The 21,467-nt window shown below is 39.6% G+C and overlaps 1 protein-coding gene across 1 annotated transcript; it reads left to right on the top strand.

Annotated features, from left to right (window-relative positions):
- Positions 1–33: 33 nt before the first annotated feature.
- On the top strand, positions 34–18,284 carry ARMC8 (armadillo repeat containing 8; the record flags this gene model as incomplete). Its single annotated transcript, XM_009873254.1, has 12 exons — positions 34–240; positions 2,718–2,813; positions 4,326–4,408; positions 4,701–4,782; positions 7,115–7,201; positions 9,470–9,562; positions 10,041–10,190; positions 11,943–12,038; positions 14,244–14,339; positions 14,794–14,866; positions 16,101–16,194; positions 17,637–18,284. Coding segments are annotated over 12 exons (1,191 nt in total), but the record flags the coding sequence as incomplete, so codon positions are not given.
- Positions 18,285–21,467: the final 3,183 nt, after the last annotated feature.

Consider the following 21,467-nt stretch of genomic DNA (forward strand, 5'->3'; position numbering starts at 1 on the left):
ATTTATTTATTTATTTATTTATTTATTTGAACTTCTCAGACTCTGCCATGTTTGGTTCGAATGTGTAGTAAGGAAAGACTGCTGGAGGAGCGAGTAGAAGGAGCAGAAACACTGGCTTATTTGATTGAAACAGATGTGGAACTCCAGAGGATTGCCAGCATTACCGACCACCTCATTGTCATGCTTGCTGACTACTTCAAGTATCCCAGCTCAGTGAGTGCAATCGCTGATATCAAGAGGGTACGTTTCCTTACCTGGTTCTGAAGCTTTGAGAAATGTGCAAAACCAATAACAAATGGGCTCAGGATATTTATTTTTTTATTCAGTTTAAACTTTATGGCTGAGTTTCTCACTAGAAAGATGTCCAAATGATTCCTGATGCATATAGTCTCCAAGTGTTGGCTGGCTCACTGCTTTTTCTGGAGCCTGTATTGTCCAAACTAAAACTGTTGTGTATATCTGGACTCCCCCATCCTGTTAAAAGAATGCTGCCATTTTGTGTCAAAGATAGAGAGGTGAGATACGGGCATTTTAATATATCTTCACCATATGAGTTTCATTACATTTTCCACAGAGAGCAATGAAGTACCAGATGGAGACATCTGTCACGTTTCTCCAGTGCAGAGTTTAAAATATTTACTTTCAGGAATCAGTACATTTCAGCTTCATAAGAGATAACAGTCCATGTGATGAGAGATTGATTTCAATTCTTGAGTCAGGTTTGGGAAAAATCTTGAGGTCAGAGACAGTTCTGATCTGTCTCAAACACGTGTTATGAGTTACCTGCACTTGAAAGAACTTGAATAAACTGAGTCCATATGTGCCTTGAAGAGTGTTTTATAGGTGTTGTACTAGAAATTCTCATCCATTAACACTTATTTTACAGATTTGCATATACTTTCCAAGGCACTAGTGGATCAGTCAAAGCAGTAGTGGATCAGTCAACCTCAGAAGCAAGATTGGTTTTGATATTTCGCATAAGGAAATAATTATTGCCTATTGCCTTCCGCTCTAATGGAGTCTGATTTTTTAGGAAGTACCTCCCAAAAAAAAGGATTACAAAGCCTTATTTTTTTTCTCTGAAACTAACCCAAAAGGTAGACTCACTTCTCAGACTTTTGTAGAATGAGATTAATTCTGTATATAGAGCAACCTTGAATTCTATGTAAAAATGCAAATGAAATGAAAAAAAATCACATGCAGTATAAAATTAAATAAGCAGAATGAAGTTTAGCAACTGATCGAGGAGTAATGGACATTGGCTGTAGCATCAAAAATATGACTGTTCCAAGTGTGAGTGGGGCAATTATAAATATTATGACATTGCTTTGAGTGTTCAGAAAGTCTGTAAAGCCAGTCAGCTGGGAAGCTAGGGTGCTTACTTTGTAAAGAATGCTTTAAATTACACCCTGTAAGGTAAAAACTATGTGAGTGAGGACTCTGCCAAACAGATTACTTGGTTGTTTTAAATATTTTTAACAATTATATAATACATTCTGTTCTAATATAGCTGCACCAAAACAAATTACTCGTGCATCTTAGTTTTTGACAGTCCTTTTATTTCAGTGCTTTGCTGATTAATACTGGCATTTTTCTGGTGTTTTTTATAGACTTTAAATATTTAATCATTTTCTGAAATCCTTTGGTACAGTGTTGAGGGCAGTCAGAATCACAGCATCATTCTTACTGGAAGGAATGTGGGATTTGAAAGGCTAAATTTTCTGTTCAAAGCAGAGTCACTGTTGAACTTCAATGTGGTTGCTTAGGGCTTAGTCCAGTTGGCTCTTGAAAGACTCTAAGAATAGAGATTAAACAACCTCTTTGAGCAGTCTTTTCCAAAGTTTGACTGTTGTAATAGGGATTTTTTTTCTTTCTTTGCTTTCTTGTACTCAGTAAGAACCTCTCCTGTTTCAGTTTGCCTGTTGTCTCTCCTCTTGCTGGGCACCTCCACGATTCCTTGTAGGTATTGGAGGGCTCCTCTTGGGTCTCCACTCAGCCTTTTCTCCTGGCTGAACAAGCCAGGGTACATACACCCCATCTGCTCCTCCAGGCCTGCCCTCCTGAATTCAAGGCTCTGTACGTTGCTCCGTGCCTTTAGTTCTGATCTCTATAGCCAGTGCTCCCGTTAATTACCATACCCCCAGGCAGTTTTTCCTGATCTGTGAGCAGCCTATCCAGTGGTGCATCACTCTCATTCACTCCTCTAGCTCTCCTGTTAAGAAGTTATCCTCCAGAAACCTCTGAGGCAGCTTTTACTCTGCTGTGTTAACTTTATAAGTAATTAACATCCACCTTAAGGTGGAGGTCTTTGATTCCTGCTCTTGCTTCAGTTCTCTTGATAAAACTTCCCTTGATTCTTTCCCAATTTTTTTTGTACTTCTCTTAGCTTCTTCCTGTAAGCTTCTGTTGGGTAAATAAAAATAGGTTTTGCCTGAATATAGTTGAGATACAGTCATAACTTTATGGAGTTGTTTTGACCTTGGATTGTTTGAGTTCTGTAACTCAGAGTTCTGTAACTCCTTCTTAACTTTGAGTTGCTATATTTGATTGGTAAATGTGAACAGCAGCTAATGGAACAGCAGTTCATTTGTGTTTCTGGCTGCCCTTGGTATGGTAGACAAAACCCCAACAGAAAAGCAGTAGTTTCCAGCATACGAGAATATCACATCCGTAACTTTTTAGTGGGTAAATTTGATCTTTCTGCTTTATTTAAATAGCTCGACCATGATTTGAAGCACGCCCACGAACTGCGCCAGGCTGCTTTCAAGCTCTATGCCTCCTTGGGAGCAAATGATGAAGATATCCGAAAAAAGGTGAGCCTGTGAAAATGTTAGCACTTGGACAAAGATGTAACTGAAAGTTAGACTGCAAGGCAGTGCAAGAATTTGCACCCTTCCAGCCTGTTTTTTTGGATTTTTTTCCGTTGTGATGTAGATAGGTTGAAACAAGAAGGCTCTATACCTATTATGTTAATATAAACTTTTCAAATTGCACTTTCTTTGCATGGGATTTGAACAAGAGTTACTGCTTTGGTGTAACATAATAGAGAAGTAAACTTTATTATGTCTTCACATTGATGAACGGTGTAGATTCTCCCAGTATATTCTTTCAACATGTTGTAGTCCTCGCTACTCTTAAGCTGTGCAGGAATATTGTTTTGGCATATGAGTAATTTTCTGAAACCTGTGTTGTAAGGAGCAGAATATACCTCTTGTCATGCATCCTATTTTAAAGCAAATGTTTTGGGTTGTTTTGGGGGGCTTGTTTTTATTATAGGTGTTTTTTTTTTTTAACCAAAAAATAAACCATAGAAAGTCCAATTATATTGGGAAATAAAGTCAAAATTTGTTCCATGATTCTGAAGTGACCAAGGGAGGGGTTTGTACTTTCATTACAAAGTGGTTGGTGTGAAGGAGAAAAACTCTGTTCAGGAAAGAAATTGGATGATTAGAGCACTCATAGTTAAAAGTTTGTGTAAAGTGGAGGGAAATTAAATAATGAATGATTAAAAAAGCAGCAGTGTTATAAATTAAGCATGGAGTTGCTATGTCAGATGTGGCAAGTTCTGGAGGGAGGACAATTTTCTGAGTTTATTTGCTGGTTAAAGGGAGGAAACAGAGTGAAGAAAGATCTGGGTGGAAGGGAGGCTGCAAAGCACAGAGCTGAAAAGGTAACTAGCAGGGAGACCGACAAGTGGGGAAACCATTCAGGATTTCCAGACTTCAAACCCATAAACTTCTCTTCCATTGCAGGCTGAACTCCTTTAGTTAATAGTGAGGATCCTTCTTTTACATATCAAAGCATTGTTTTTAATAAGTGGTGGGTGTGCACAGGACAAAGTTGATTTATTATACAAAAGCCATCTTTCATCTTCGTATTAACTCCCTTTTACCCTAGTCTTAAGTGCTTGTGCTGGCTGTGTCTAAATATGGCAGATGAACTACTGCACATTTCTTTCCAGGTGGCTCTACAACACGTCCCTAATGTGCAGTTTGTGTATATTGCGTGCACTCAAACGTGCTCTCTCTGGTTTTAATATGACATTAAGGACAATTCATATATGTGTTTGTGTGTGTATGTATAACTCTCTTTTTCCTTGATGATTTATAAAATCATTTTGAAAGTAGTGGAGCATAGATTGTAGAATTTTTTTTTCTAAATTGTGTGCAGATAAATACCACTTTCCACTTAATCTGGAAAGAGAATGTAGCTTGCTGGTTTTAGCCACAGTTTTTATGTGCAGTATTTGTTGCAGACAAAAACCCAACAATCTAGAAATGCTCATATTATTTCATTCATATAACATTAATTCCTTCTCACTCCAGATCATTGAGACCGAAAATATGATGGACCGTATTGTTAATGGCTTGTCTGAATCTAGCATCAAGGTGCGATTAGCTGCAGTCAGGTAGGAGGCTTTTCTGATTCATGCAAATACATTTGTCTTGTCAAGGTCTGATGCTCTCCTTATTAGAATTTGTCCTAATTTTTCAAAAGCTAAACCGAAGTGATTTCTACCTTTGGAAAATGTAATGAGAGATGAGGGGAGTTACCCTGCCCTAGTACAATATGTTCTTTTTGCTATTTACAGTCTACTACTTAGTAAATTCTAAGCTGACTCTTTGTGTAGAAGTGTATATGTTACAATAGTGTACATGTGAGCATGTAGTTTCACAGTGACAGTTTCTTTTCTGTGACAGGTGTTTGCACAGTTTATCCCGTTCTGTACAGCAGCTCAGGACAAGTTTTCAGGATCATGCTGTATGGAAACCTTTAATGAAGGTAAGTAAAGCGAAGTCAAGTCTCACAAGTGTTCTGTTCCGTTGAAGCAGGATATGGTGGCTGTGCAATTTGCATGCCTTTCTGTAGAATCATAATGGAAATTACCTAGAAGTCAACAAAAGCCAAGCGGCAGCGGAGAGGACTGAGGTTCATTCTTGATTTTTGTTTCCTTTTTTGCATGATCAGTGAGTGAGGCAGTTATCCCTAAGGTTTGTTTACATAGGACACTGGGAGTATATCTCCTTTAATTTCAGGCTCAGACTAGGTGTCACAGTTTAAACTTGGTCTCTAAGCCCTACAAGAGAATTTACGTCTCCGTTTTCTCCTGTAATTCTCTACCTTCTAGATTTCATTGTGGATTCTAAAGCTGAAGCCAAAGAGCTCAGCAAGACCTTTAGAAAGACACATTTTAATATGATGCAATTATCCACAAGATTAAATGACACCAAAGTATGTAAAGTAGATACAATCTCTCATCCTGTAACGTGACTGTCATTAAGTGCGGGTAAATAAACCACTTTCTCAGTTTTAACATCATTTAGACCTAGACAGTGGAGAACAGACAGCGGGTACTAGCAAGAAGCCTGAAAGTTCAGGCTGTGTTAACATCCATGAGAATCACCTGAAGTCAGCTTGACTTTCTGTTCGCAAGTAAAATAGCCAGACCAGAGAAAGTGGTGTCAGTGGAAATGAACTGATGAGATTCATAACGAGACAGTTATATGAGCTGGAGGTTTAAAGCTTCACTCAAGAGCCTGGAAGGAAGTAAGGAATTATTTTGAGCAGTATTTCAGTACAAGAAAGATGCCTGTTGGGCGTACTGCTCAGTGACATTGTAGTCAGGCCTGCCTTTTCTATTCTGCTTATGTTCTAGTTCTCACAAGTTGTGGCTGTAAACAAATTTGACTCACTAGTTACACTACATTCTGTGACCATCTTATTGGTTGTAGGCCAAGAAACTTCCTCAGCCTTTTATGGCCCTAAACTATGGGCCTACTTTTTTCTACAATTTCATGATATAAGTGATGGGGAAATTATTTTTTGACAGTATACACAATACCCTTATTACACGTTAAGCATTCATCCTTGGATTGAGTGTGTGAACTGTGATACTAATCCATGGCTATCAAATTCATTAGTCTTATTGGAATGTCAAGGGAGATTTGATCATGCAAATTCTGTCCTGTCACTGTAGCGTGATAATCCATGATTCAGGACCATCACCTGAAAGGCTTTGGAGAGAATGGTTTGAATATTTTAAGTTTGATGAAAACATCAAACCTGTATAAATATAAACCACAAAACCAACAGGATTATTTGAAGAAGCGCAACTGGCATAAAAGGAGGGCCATGTGAAAAAAAACAAATGTAGGTGTCAGACTTCTATGTAAACACAGCTGCTAGCAGTTAGCAGTTAATTTTGATTTGTATTAAATAAGCTGAAGTCAGAAACTTCTATGTTCATTCCAAAATGTCAAGAATTATTCTTAATAGAAAACTAAAAGTAATATTAAATAATTATTTTCAGTCTAAATGAATAACAACTCCATAAGTCCTTTGTCTCTGCCCTGGCATGGAGAGCTGTATAAGCTGTGGAAGAATAACATCTAAAACTATAGGACTTAGATATATGTCCTGTAGCGCAAGCCGCTGTAAATGCAGTAATTGTTTATGTTTGCAGTTTGCTCACTGCTCTGAAACAAAAGGTGGTAGAGAACCACCCCTCCCTTCTCCCTTTCTTTGCTGGAGGAGCGGTTTTATCCTTCATGCCTATTTCCTCACTGAGTTTTCTCAGAACGTGCAAGGGAGATGCTCTGTTTAGGAATGACATGTATTGGGCCTGCTGGAGATACAGGCGTAACTTGTTCCAGGCTATTTGGTTTTCTGAAAGGGTGGTCATGAGGAAATTTGCCGTGTTGTGCTCCTCCTGGAGCTTCCTCTGCTTTTCTGTAAACCACGACACAGAGGTGCACTGGAGGACACAGCCTGCTCTCTGCTGAGAGAATGGCTGCAGAGCTAAATCACAGCTGCCAGCACATGTATGCTTTGCAGAGCAGGGACCTGTTCCCGCTGATTTCTTTTACATTGGACCGGAAAGCTCTCAAATCTGGCTTCTGTGAAATAACTCGGTGTTGCTCCAGTTTGTCATATAATGCGTATCATCACATGGAATTGAATGAGCGTTGTCTGGGTCTGCACTGCTAGCATCAAAGCATCTCCTAAGGTGTGGAATATAAAAGTGCAGCATAATTACAGGTACCTCATTTCAAAATGGTCCTTTCCCTATCTACTGGTTAACGGAGATTCCTTACTCTCTCCTTTGTGACTGCAGGTTTTACAGAATGCTCCGAATGAAATTCTTGTAGTAGCATCTTCCACGCTATGCAATCTTCTTCTGGAATTCTCTCCAAGTAAAGAGGTTAGTATTTATCTAGAAATAAGAGGAGACGTTGGACATAGGTTTCATCTAAATTTGAGGAAGAACTTCTTTACTGTGAGGGTGACAGAGCACTGGAACAGGCTTCCCAGGGTGGCTGTGGAGTCTTCTTCTCTGGAGACTTTCAAAACCTGCCTGGATGAAATCCTGTGTCATGTGCTATAGGCAAACCTGCTTTAGTAGGGGGATTGGACTAGATTATCTCTAGAGGTACCTTCTAACTCCAATGATTCTGTAGTAAGTTACCGTATACAGTGGTTCAGAAAGCATAAACGTGTCTTACTTGGTAGCCACCGCTTGCGAAGCATTACAGAGCTGTAATATTAGAAAGCCTGTGTCACTGATAGCTTGTGAGTAAGAAAAAAAATCTGTTCATAGTGTTGTGACAGTTAAATATGGGCAAATAGTTAAATGTAGTTTTTTAAGAAAAGTAGATGTGATGTTTTGGGTTTTTTTTCTTGTAAACCAGTATTATCTAAAAAATTCATAAGAAGAGAAACTGATGATTGGCAGTATGATTCATTGTCTTAGGGAATTACTGATGTAATCTTGAAAATCCTGGCATAGCTGAGTCTTGTGGTTTTTATTGTTCTGGAATGAACGAATCAGGATATCTCTTCTTGAGTTCTGCAATGCCTCTGTTTCACACAGATACACATACATGCAATGCTTTGTAGCAACAGAGCAGTTTTCAAGCTCCTAAATACTTCTTAATTACAGAAAAGATCTGCAAGATTGTGGTATATCTGGACTCATGCAGGGCACTTCAGATTACCTTGGTTTGATCAGTTGGTCCTGATGGGTTTTTATCATGTATGAGAGAAAATTAACTCAAATAACGCCAGGCACAGTTCACTGGCCCATGGACTTTCTTGTTCATACTTCTGGTCACAGTCAGCATAGTGTTTCCACTTCAGACTGGAATGAAATACTGAGTTTTCTGTTGGGGGACATAGTTCGTATAAAAAACACAGTTGCCAAAAGAAAATACCGCTTGTGCAAAATGCAGGAATATCTAGAAATGTGAGATTTGAAAGGACCTGTAAGTCATCTAATCTTTATATGATATATTACCTTTATTCTCTACCTAGTATTTTGAAAATTGTGTAAAACTACCAGTCATTTAAATAAATAAACCAAGCTGAAGTATTTTACCTTGTAAAAGAGCTGAGGGAAAGCTAGTTTTGGAATGTCTCCCACGTGCTGTGGCTGTGGAGAAGTGCTTAGGAGCCAGCCAGCTTGTGGCAAGATCACTGGCAGCGTACCACAGGACACAGGCACCTGGGACCACAAACTGCTGCTGCCTGGTTCTGTTACAGTTCCATTACAGTGAAATGAGCCTGTTCCTACAGAGTGCAGCCTTTTCCACCCATTTCTGTTTTCTGGTGAATTCAGCTCTTCAGCAGGTTAAAAAACCCACACAACTTCCCAGAAACTCAGATATGTTCAATTATTCACTGCTTTTGAAGCAGTAGTAACTTCTGGAAGGAAGGAACACCTTAAAACTGGAGCCGTCTAAATCACTGAATGAATCCTTTTAATGCGTGAGCTTTTCCAGTCATAGGTAAAACTAGTACTTAAAATTCAATTCAGGTTGAAAGCAGTTGTTCCAAATTTAACTTCCATTATATTAATCAGCTTAAAAGAAAAGGTGCATGTATTGATACTTTTCCTGTCATTTGAAGATGTGATACTACAAAGTTTGCATTTCACGGTGATCATCAAGAACAGTCTCTGGTTTTCTTTATTATTTTAGTTTGGTCCTGCTACTAAGCACAAAGATTAAATGTCAGGAAAGGTATTGAGTAGCTTTCATTGACCTTAACCTCTTTTAAACTGTTACATGTGTCTCACTTCATAAGCAAAAAGACATGATTGCTCAAGGAAGACTGTTTTTGGGGAACAGCCTCAAGCTGAAAGTTGTTGGGAAAATCTGTTTGCTTGTGTGAGTGCGGCAGATGTGTGTATATCACAGCACGTGTGTGTGCATATGGCTGTGTGTATACCTGTGTACGTGTACATGGATACACCTGAGAATAAAGCCATCTCAGACAGAGTGTTTCCATAAAAACCTGGCTTTTGGTGCTCACAAAGGTTGGGTATAGCTTGGTCAGTTGATGAGTGTGGACTGGATATCTTGTAAGCTCAAGAACAAACAAGACTTTCGCATTATATTTATCTTTGTATATATGTCTAATTAGTCCAAGTAGTGTTTTAAAAATTTTATTTTCCTCCCCCTATTCATTTTAGCCTATTTTAGAATCGGGAGCCATAGAACTTCTATGTAGCTTAACACAGAGTGAAAATCTTGCCTTGCGAGTGAATGGCATTTGGGCTTTAATGGTAAGTAGAATACACTGATGAAATACTGCTTGTGATTTTGCATCTTAAAAAGTTTGTGAATGTAACTTAAAGAACTTGTCAGTTGTTACTAAAAATAATGTAGCTGAAATCTGGCTTGTCTTTCCACTTAACTACAGAAGGAAAACAATATTGGCCCGGAACACTTCATCAATTAGTCCATAAAGTAAAATAAACTCTGCAGTTCTGATAGCAATTTGGTTGGCCAGGATCAATTCAGGGAAACAGTTAAGTAGTGTCAGTAGCATGCCAGGGGACAAATAAAAGCAGGTAATAACCAGGTCAGCCATAAGACTGTGGAAATATAATTCACTGTGGATCAGTTCCTCATAAATGATTACCTTTGCAAGATTAATTTTAATGAAAAGATATATACTTGCAGGTAATAGTCTACTAAAAGAGTGAAAGCCCAAGTTTAAGGTTAAAAAAAAATCAAGCAAAGAATTTCTTTCTCTTTCAGAATATGGCATTTCAAGCAGAACAGAAGATCAAATCAGACATCTTACGTGGTCTTAGTACAGAGCAGTTGTTCCAATTGCTTTCTGATTCAGATGTAAATGTTCTGATGAAAACTTTGGGACTGCTCAGGAACCTTCTATCTACTCGCCCAGTAAGTAGAGCTTTTCTTCTGAAAGCTGATCAAATGCATAGACAATACAAATTAGTTCTTAATCTTTTTTGTAAGAGAAGTTATTTTTCCATTTAAGGTTAGTATTTGATATATTGCTAGAACTGAGGGTTTTGGATTTGTTCAGATACCTGTAACGAAATGTACAAATCTGTGTAAGAAAACATTTGAAGAATTCTCTACATCTACTGAAACTTTAATTTTTATCAAATACAGAGCTAGACAGTTACATTTAATGTTCAATACCATTGCATTTAGCTTTCAGCAAAATTATTTTCCTAACAGTCTTTCTGTGAAACTTTTCCAGAACAACAATAGTAGGGTTACATTGTTGAGTCGATGTGTGGAAAGGTACATATCTTAAGGATACCTGGGTTTCTTCTTTCTTGACACCTGAAATATTTCTGTTCTTATCCAACTATATAGATAGTACTGGCTTTTTGAATTTGACTGTGGGACTGTGCACTTACAAAATGCATACGTTCATTTTACACACTGAAATAAAATGGTTTGAAAATGTAAGCCCATGAATTGTTTTTGACAGGGAGAAAGAGATATTGGTGGAGGAAAAGAAAGGGGTAATCCCCTGTGAAGAACAGAGGGAAAACATGCAGCAAACATTTGGCAAGCCAACATTTTTGTGGGGGAAAAAAACCACGAAGCCTCTACTGTGCATTTATCACGTATTCTGTTTCTACCATAAAAAGGTCACTGCAAAAAATCTTCTGATATTTGTACTCGTTGAGTCTCAATAAGCTTCATAGAAAATTAGCTCTGTCTTAATGTGAAAAGATATTTAATAATAACCAGTCATTCATTAAATTCACTCCGAGCTCCTGACAGCAGAGTCTCATTGTCACTTAAGATGTTCTTCATCTGAAACTACGTCCCAGCTTCACCTACTTTCTGTAGTATGTTTTAGTGCCAGAACCAATCATTCTCATTCTCTACCCAAACCTCACTCCAGAATAACTCATCCAGCAGCTTTCGAATGAAATCTCGTTATTAGCAATTTTAAGAAGTCTTACAAGAATATCTAATGTCTTAAAAGATTGTAGCGTACCATGTGCTGGTAATCTTTCGTGGCTGTTTGCTGTCATTCTTGAGTTTTGGCATCAGTTAATCCAGTAGATCTAGTTTAATCTTTTTCTGTTACCCCTAATGCTCAGTTTTATTTTAGTAGTTTTATTTTAGGTGGTTTTGGTCTGATCAAATGATCAAATACTTGTAAGTCTCTTGAGACAGTTTCCTAGACGATAAGTAATGTATATGTCTTCTCTGAACCCTCTCAGACTTTTGAAATGTGGCTATCGGACCTAGTCACAGTGTTCCAGTAAGAGCAGCAAATGCCAGATAAGAAACCTCAGCTTTCTTACACCTCTCTGATATGTGTACCAGAAGAGAAGCGCTTCTTTCTAGCTGCAGCATCACACTTAGAGCTTGGGTCCAGCAGCATTCAGTCTTTGGACTGGCCTCCATGCAACTGGGAAACCAGTGTCTTTTCTACAGATTGTAGTGAAATTAGAACCAAGGCCCCATGCTCTCTCAAACAAGACCAGGCTTCAAATGAAGAGGAATATTATGTTTCTGCTCTGATAAGTTCTTGTGTTTGGGAGACCTCGCTAGGAGCTAGGGTCTTTGTGCAGTGTTGCTACTCTTAGAGTAATTCAAGTAGGAATGCCTCTTACTTGTCTGGAAAGTTACACTGATTGTATTTCATCATTGCTTTTACAGCACATAGACCATATAATGAGCACTCATGGCAAGCAAATCATGCAAGCAGTGACCCTCATTCTGGAAGGGGAGCACAATATAGAAGTCAAAGAACAGGTAAACTTTTTTGTTTCATCTTGTCTTGGGAGAATAAAATTTTAGAAATGCTAAGAATGCTTACTCTACTCACTTTGTCATTTTTATTTGGGGTTATGATGTGCTCTGTATATTTTATTGAGATCTGTCAGGTTAATAACTTGAGTACCTGCAAGAATGCTCTTCTTTCTAATGGGTTATTACAAAGGTGTTTGAATTGAATTTGGAATGTTTTGTTAAACGTAGGCTTGGTAAACAGGGGGGCACTCTGTGTGAGAGCAGAAGAATTAAATCTAAGGCAATTAATTAGGTGGCAGAAAGGGAAGAGCAAAAAGCCAGTATTTCACACTGGGTTATTTACCCCTGGAGCAGTCAGTAATGAAGAATATACCATCGTCACTTGCCTTGCTGGCAGTAACGTGTTCTGCTGGGACATGTGGTTGCTTGGCTGCTCTTGGGTACCTGCAGGAGCAGGCAGCAATTAGAAGAGGAGAGGCGCTAGCACGAAAAGAGGATGCTGGTGTAGCGAAGAAATAAGTGGGGTGGAACATGTCACTTCGGCAGTGTGCAAGAGGAAAGGCAGAAGGACAAGAGGAGGTGGCCAGCAGGGAGAAGCATCCCTGGCTTGGTGGTAGCATCAAGGGACTAGGGTACAGGGGTACCTGCTGTGGGGATGCTAAAACAGAAGTAAACGGATAGATGGGCAGAATTTGGGTAGTTAACTCCTGTGACAGACAAGATGGTCCATTGGAAAACCCTGTTTCTTCCTCATACAGGGCATGTGGTGATGAAGAATAGGGGCAGTGAGAAGTTGTGGGAGATTCCAGACGATTGCTTTGGCTTAGGGTGGATATTGGTAGCAAACAACGTGGCAAATGAGTGTAAAAATACAGCTAAATCCTGACTGGTCAAAATCTTTGGTCAGTGGAGAACGGGCTCAAGGCAAACAGGCCTTCTATGGCTATTTGAGTGCAAAACTAGGAAAAAAAAATCCTCAAATACTTTTAGATAACAAGTTTAGTGATACAGTGGTTCTGAAACACCTGAGGATTAACCAGTTGTGTCTTTTGAAATAGTTCTTGAAAAAGCTCTAGTGACATGAGTGGCCTGCGTTGCAATAGAAGGTTATTTACTTTGCCAAGCCTCACAGAAGTATTTTGGAGGAGAATCATTGTGCCTGAGAAATGCTTGTGGACGGGGCCAGTGGACATGGGTTGAATATAGCATTTAGGGTTTGGTGCCTTTATTCGCAGAGCATTACCTTTGTCCCTGTGATGTGATTAGCAGCTTGTTTTCGTATCAGAATTAAGTTGTATATCCAGTACAGCCTATCTGCACACAAGGGCCCACACTTGTAGCAGGACAGTGCTTATCTCTTATCACTGACTGCCTGGCTCATCAGTATGGAATTAGCAGCTTGGAAGTAATAAATCCCTGCAACTGCTGACATGAACGAGTGCAGCTTAGACACAGGCATCACACAAGTGCTGATCATTCTCCAGTGTCCTCCTGCAGTCATCCCTGCGTGTCCAGGAAAGATGGTTGAGTTCTTCCGTGGCTCTTTGGGAATGGATTTGTAGAGCATCTCCTGGTGCCTCCTGAGGATGAGAAAAGCTGCCTGTGCAAATCTTAATGCCATGTGCTTGTAGTGCAAATGTGAGCCTAGTTGCTTCGAGGTTATTCTGTAGGATGGCTTCTCTAATCTGCAGGAAATTACCAGATATGTTAGTAGTGTGAGTTGTCTCTGCAGGTTAATTGTGTGATTAAGCTTGTTGGAGAAATTATTACTCTGCTGAATCAGCAGGTAGACCTCTGTCTTTCTTTTACCTGGCCTGCAGAACTGGATGGGTATGGGATTTTGGGTTTTTTTCCCTAGCCACTAATAAAGAATAGACTGCTTTATTTTCCCAGTATGTTTAATCTTTTCTATATGCTGCATATTTCCAGGAGAGACTTAAAATTTTACTCATTGAAATGTATTAAGGAATGTTGCTTTTTATTTTAAAATGGCAATGACTGGGTTGTTGGTTGTTTTTTGCCAGAGCTGTTCAGCCACAGCTGCTAACTCTTTGGCTTTGGCCCCAGATGTAAGCAAGCTGTTAACTCGAGATTAAAGATATTAAAACTAATTAAAGAAATTGTTTGTCACAAGTTCAAAGCTGTTGGGGAAAGTCTATAAATCATGGGATGTGTTCTGTGGCCAAATAACAGTTTTTTCTCTTTCAGACATTATGTATACTTGCCAATATAGCAGATGGAACAACAGCAAAAGAACTGATTATGACCAATGATGACATCCTGCAGAAAATCAAATACTACATGGTATGGGGAATTTCTCTTAAAGGTCTTTTGCAGGAATGAAAAGAGGGTATTTTGCATTTTGTTGTATAAATCATTCAGTATCATGCACTTAACTTTCATATACCCATCTATGTTTAAGAACTGTAGTGTGGTTCTGTGTGGCAGAGGTGTACTGAGGACTTGATTAAAAGGAAAATCCAATTTCTCATAAGAATGTTACAGTGATTTAAGCAGTATCTGTGACAAAGCTACTTGGAACACATTTCACGATCTTGGAAAAGGCCTATCTTGTAGACCTTAACAAATATTGGGAAGGAAGTGACTGAACGCTACTCATGTGCCTTATGTTATGGCACTGCCTTTGAGAGAAACTGTAGACAAGAATTAGTCCCAACTTTGCTACCTTATTACAGAGTGAATACCAAAATCTAAGTCTGGGAATTTCTAAACTTGAGTTCTGTTTTTCTATATTTAGAGTCATTCAAATGCTAAACTTCAGCTTGCTGCCATGTTCTGTATATCTAATCTCATATGGAATGAAGAAGAAGGTAAGAAAGCCTCATTATTAGTGCATATACAAGTCATTATCCTGATCAAAAGGCTAATGTTGCATACCAATAAGTACTTGCAGTGCAGTTGGATCCAAAGCATAAAGGCAGACTACATTATATGTATAATATGGAATAAATGGTCAGGAGGACACTCAGGAAGTTGTAGAGACCGGTTCTGAGGAAGGAAGAGGAGACACAAGAAGAGTGTGTCAATAAATAGGAGTTTATGAGAGTCACACAGTGGGAGGTTTCCACCTGTAGCATTTCTGTAAATTCCAAAAACAATTGGAGTGAAAAAGAATCCTAGTAAGAGAGCTTCCAGGTCTCCAGATTGTGGAAACTCATTGTTGGAAGGAACAGGTTCACTGGAGAGGATAAATGGATTAGAAAGGGGAATTGCTGTGAATAAATTTTCTCCAGCATGCATGGCTTGAAATGGGTTGGGCGGTGAGACTCCGAAACCGATTAAAGGACTTTGTGAGTGGATCCAGAAGGAATGGAGAAGGCATTTGATAAGGAGGATCATGGCGTGGAACAGAAGATAACCAGGAGGGAGCTGAAGGATGCTGTTGCACAAAAAAACACGTGTTTGTGTTCAGGGGTGAAGGAGACAGATGGAGGCAGCAGTGTGGAGCTGGAAGAAGTGGCAAGGGAAAGACTGGTGGGAGGTGGTATGTGCTGAGGAATGGTGATGCTGGGAGGAGCACTTTCTTAGACAGATGATTCACAGATTGTCAGGTTGACCATGCTGCTCTTCAGCAGCATGTTGGTTTTGCTGGTTTTGTTGTTTTTTTCCCCCCCACTGTGCAACTTATTCCACGTCTCTCCGATCATGGAACTTTGGAGCGCTGTGCTCCAGGTGGCTTTCTGCTCATTATGCTGTCATTACACAGTGCTGCAAGTCAGAATCAAAGACACACCTCCCATTAAATGTTCTCTGCATCCAAATCAAACCAACTGAAGTCGAACTTCTTACCTTAGGATAAAATGTGTTCAGATTTTTGCCTTCAGAATTTCCTTTTTTCTTAAACATGCACACAGAGCACAAAGAAAAGAAGCGAGGTCTCCCTTGGGAGGTAGCCACAGCTGAGGGAGCTTTTCCATTGATGTATTTTAACTGAACTGTATTCCGTACCTCTCCTTCAGGCTGGTTTTTGCTACCACTCCCTTCTTCTGTTCTGCAGACATTTATTTTTGGTGATATTCCCAACAATGTGATTTATTGTTGTAGGTTCACAAGAACGCCAGGATAAACTACGAGACATGGGAATAGTAGATATTCTACATAAATTGAGTCAATCATCGGATCCAAATCTGTGTGACAAGTAAGTATAAAGAGAAATCCAGAAAGAAGATTAGAGGGAAATCTTTGCTTCTTGTGAAAAAATTATCTTTTTTTTTTTTTTGCAATCTTTTTGATTATAGAACAATTCCCCAGAAAGACTGTCATTACAGTGAGTTTTATAGTGTATAAGGATATTGTCTTTAAAGAGCAAGTTTTGTATTGCTCATGAGTCATGAATTTTACTGAGGTTCTCAATAGTATAAAATACACTTAAGATCATCTAAACTAGTGGAGGATCCTCTCTGAAATGTCACCAATACACAGATGTTTGTGTAAACCTCAGACTAGTTACAAAGTTCCAGAGAATTGAAGCAATGGTAAACCATCGCATAACACCATGAATTAAAAAGATAACGCAGGATCACCACTGTTGTTCATCTGAAATTCTTTTAAAATTAGCTGAATAGTAACTTCTCACGTACCTGTTGTTACTCATATTGTAGTATCTACACAGATCATCTAGCTTCTTCACAAAAAATACTTTCTGGTAAACGAGCCTTGCTTGTCAAGACTTAAGTCTTGTAGGAGACAGATTGCTGATTCTAAGTCACTGTCCCTCCTGTTTCTGGTGGCCACCTGCTCCCACTGTTTCCCTATCCCAACTCTGCCTCTTCAGCCCTCTCCGTGAGCTGATACAACTTGTGAATGTAGCAGGAAACTTGAAAAAAAAATAAAAATCTTCCTCTGAGTTGTGTCAGAACTTGGAAAGGTCTGTCAGGTTGTGATGGCATGGTTGGGAGGTATGGGGAACAAAGGAAGAGCAGAGTGTCTCACTTTGCGTGGTAGGAATTAGCTGAAATGATGATTAAATTGTAACCCTAGACTTTTGGGAGGTGTTTTTTTCTTAACAAAAATGTTGCACAATTTTAGATTCCATAAATTCCACTGTTAACACTGGCTATTACTTCTTTGTTTTCCCCTCCCCTCACCTCATTGTATGTTTTTGGTAGGGCCTGTATTCCTGACAGGGCTAGTGTGCTTCTAGTGTGTTCCAAGTTCCAACACCTCTTTCATTTCTCAGCTCGATGACCTGCTTTTCATGCTACATCTGTATTTCAGAAAAGTAATTGCAGTTCATGACTATTGCTCTTAAGGGTTTTTTGACAAGGTGTGTTTATAATGAGGTTCGATATATGTCTTAAGCCCCACTATACTTGAAAGTTACTCAGTTCATGCTGAGCATCTAATATACGTGGTTAGATCCTCTTATTCTTAGATGCAAGGTGGATTCTTAAATTGTTACAGCCCACACAGAGAACTTCTGCACTGTGGGCTAGATTCTTCCGAACAGAAAGAGCCAGCTGCTCGGCTTCCGTCTGCTTCACTCGTTCATCCTCCCTCTCTTCCTGGCACAACGCGACCATCAAGCTGTTGATGATAAAGTCAAGCCCCATTAACTAACAGGTTGTTCCTTTATTGCAGGGCGAAGACAGCACTCCAGCAGTATCTTGCATGATCAAAGACTAATTGAATCTATGGACACCCCTCATGTCTACTTAAGGAATAGCAGGAGATATTCCTGACTCCTTATATTTGCACAAGTCACCTTGGGCTGCATTTTTCTCAGGTGCAGGGAGCTGCTTTGCAGAAACAGTTCAAATGATCAGGTCTCCAGTGCACTTGAGAATTTTCTTGAGGTAGTTTCTTTACTCAGAGGACTCCTGGGGGGTTGTTTTGGTTTTTTGGGGGTTTTTTCCTGAGCTACCTGGACTTTCGGATAGAACAATCAGTCATCATTTTCCTTTTGGGCCTACAATTTTCTGCTTTTGCTGCAGCCTGTGTGTGTGTGGATGTGTGTGAGTGTGCTTGAGAGTGTGTGTGTGCTTGAATGAATGTGTGTGGGGGTGATACCTCAATTTTGTTTTTCTTTTTTTTGTGTGTGAAAATCTTTTTCTACAGGTTTTCAAGGGTTAACCATTGTTTGCTGTACGGATACTTCAATGAATTATATACAGTTTGAATGAAATGTTATTTAAAAAAAAAAACCAAACTGTTGTATCCCATAAAGTTTATTTTGAATTTTGAACAGATGAATGTTTTTAAGTAAAATATATGCATTTCTGAACTTCAGCTTAACTTACATTATACTTCCTTTTTAAAGAGAAAAATAGAGGGAGACAGTAGACCCCAAATTATAAGCAGCACATTCTGTACTGACAGGGTCCAAGAGTTTTTCTACCACTGTACAAGGTCACCTGGTATTTTGATGACATGCTCAAATCCATGGAATGGGTCAGCTGGATTGTTCTGGGTTTCTTGGCATTTTTAGAAGAAAATCTCATACTTCAGAATTAGTATGATTGTTGACCTTTCTGGAAAGAAACAGGTGGCTCTAATATCAGCAGGCCTAAGCTCTTGATTTAGTGGCCAAGACCTTGCTCAGATAGTTGCTGAAGGATTAGCTTGGTTGGCTGGTGATAAGTATTTGCTGATCACTATTTTCAATAGAGCAAGCAGTTACGTTGCAGAAGAGACCAGAAGGAGCTGGCAAGCAGTGATTAAGGGATTGCTTTTGGTTTGCATCCTTCACCTCCAAATATAGTTAAGTGACTTACAGATGATTTCCACGAAAGATCAGCCAGGTGCATTTAAGTTGGGGAAGGGATGGGAAAACTGGGGGCTTGATTTTGGGTTTGTGGGTTTTTTAGCTCAGTAATGTTGCTACAGATTTTGTGTGTATCTGCAGATATACACACTTGCATGGATTTGAATACCTGAGTAATAAGCAATGGGATTTTAATGAATTCAGAAGCCTAGACTGTCCATAAGTTCCTGAAATTGTGCCTGTAAATGTGGAGAAGAAACTAGAGTACAAATGAAGACGACTGTGTAAGGTTAGGCTGGAATATGAGACCCCAGTCAAATAAATATGCATAGAAACAAATGAGGGCAGCAAGGAGTTCAGGGTTCTTGCTTTCTTCCCGTGTCTACTTTCTGATTTCAGTTTAGACCATAGTTTTAATAGTCAGAATCCCCAAACGCTGTATTTACATAGCACTAACAGGAACACTAAAGATTGCAGCCGATGTCTTAAACCAAATCTTTCTTTTGTTACATGGAACTTCAGGAAGGCTGCAGCAAGAAGAGAGGTCTGTAACTTTCCTAACCAATTTTGATAAGTATCTTAATGTTTTAATTCTAATCAGAAGGTCAAATTGTGATAGCCTTACTTTCTTCCAAGGTAACTACTTGTGTCAGAACATGTGACCACAGTTTGGCCTGAAATTGAATGTGCTATGTATCAGATAACTGTTATCACTTGGTTGCAAAGGAGAATATATACATTTCATGTAACTTCTTCCACTCTTGAAAGACAAATAAAAGTGAGCACCTGACACTTTTTCCCCAGGCATTGCAGTAAGTGACTGGCAGTTTTTTAATGTCCTTCTGCAAATTCTTCATGATGGATTTTGGGGCTGAACAAAAGGGAAAGTAAAAATACGTGAGAACTGGATAAATATCAGCACCTCAGAAGTGAAGTCTTATTTATAAAAGTCAGTCAAATATATTTTTGCTTAAACTGAGGCAGGTATTGTAAATGCAAAACTGTACAGCGTGCATCTGACTTCTAATTTGTGCTCTAGCTATATACGTCTAGGAGCTCAAGTTCTTGCATATCTCTTCTCATTCTCCCCCAGTTCACGTTTCTAAAAGAAAATCTGAGTTTGATTCTATAAAACTTCGGTGCCTAAAGGTGTTCAGAAAAAAGGTGAGTTAGTATCTGTGTACATGTTTTGAGGTGGTTTCCTATAATTCTACCAGAGAAACTAAAAAACAATGCTCAGACAATCTTGTTGCTGCCTGAGAACAGTTGACATTTTCCACAGATATTGATAGGACGAACTGTTGGATGAGAACATTTTTACATTCAGTTAAGCTTTGTGAATAACTTTGATGTTGCTATAGGTATGTACAAAAAGAAGAATACATACTGTAAATAAAAAGAACTTTACCAGAACATCTAAATTTTTCTCAGCTTCATGGAGAAATCTCACCTTTCTGTGCCAGCTTCTCTACAGACTGACAGTTGCTAGCTGAGATTCACAGTGGGAACGAACGTTACTGGTCAGCCAGATCTTTACCAACTTTATTTGCATAACAATCTTATGAATTAGAGGGTTGCTTGCAGAACCAAAGCAAGTTTGTCTGGACCTAATACAGGATTTCTGCTGTTCTTGGGCCATTTCTCTTCTGAAAACCGGTTGTAATTAATTTTCATAAGTATGTCCACTCCTTAGATCTGGGTCCAGTGATGGTAGCCCTTCTGTCAAAGGTTGTACGTGTCAAAACAGTGAATAGTTGTGCACAGAGTTTGGCATGCTAGTTGTCAGACAACTAGTACACTGGTTGTTCCCCGCCACCTCCAGTCCGTGTTTGGAATGGTCTCTCCCGCACAGAAAGTCAAACAAGACTTAAAGTTTCGCTGTCGTTTCAGTCACAGATTTGCATTGTAGCAATGAAGGAAGCCAAGTGACCTGCTTAAAAGCCTCTTGTGCCAGTAAGGCAATCATCTATTTATTTGAAATGTATTTTTACAGACATGAATCATTGCAGTAGGTGCTGATCCTCCATGAAACTGCTGAAGCAGTCACGTGACAGGCAGAGGAATAATTGAGGTGTTTGAGATTCTTGGAAGACTAGAAAATGAGTTTAACAGGAGTGTCTTTGGTAGTACTAAAATGTAAGCACATGGTGGGTGTAAACATGAAAAATTTCAGTGGTGGTTAAAATCATCAGGACTTTACTGGAGGCTTATTTCTACAAAAAGAAACAGCTGCTGAGGACATCCAGGGTGCAGCTGGCTCTGTCCTGTGTCTGCTGGATGCACTGCACAGCGTACCCCTGGGTTGCCAGGGGCACTAGGGGAGTTGCCAAAACCCAGATCCTCAACCAGGAAGGACCTTGACCGGCTGGAGGACCAGGCCACCAGACATCCTATGTTGTGTGACAAGACGCTGCAGCACCAATGTCTGCGCCTGGAACCCAGTGACCGCAGGCCTGGGCAGGGGCGGGGTGAGCAGCAGCCCTGCCCAAACTGGGGGTGGTGCTGGGCACAGGCGCTGTGCTCGCACGGCAAGTAAGAAAAAAAACCACCCAACCAACCCTGAAAAGTTGAGCTGCGTTTGAAGTGGGGCCAGCAGCGTCTCCCCTCTGCTCAGTGCTGGGGGGTCACGTCTGGATCCTGTGCCTTGTTTTGAACCTCAAGCTTAGGAGAAGCAGGAGAGAACTGGGGCGGGGGCTGCGCGCACTTGG

The sequence above is a fragment of the Apaloderma vittatum genome, unplaced genomic scaffold (assembly GCF_000703405.1).
Source record: "Apaloderma vittatum isolate BGI_N311 unplaced genomic scaffold, ASM70340v1 Scaffold44267, whole genome shotgun sequence".
NCBI lineage: Eukaryota > Metazoa > Chordata > Aves > Trogoniformes > Trogonidae > Apaloderma > Apaloderma vittatum.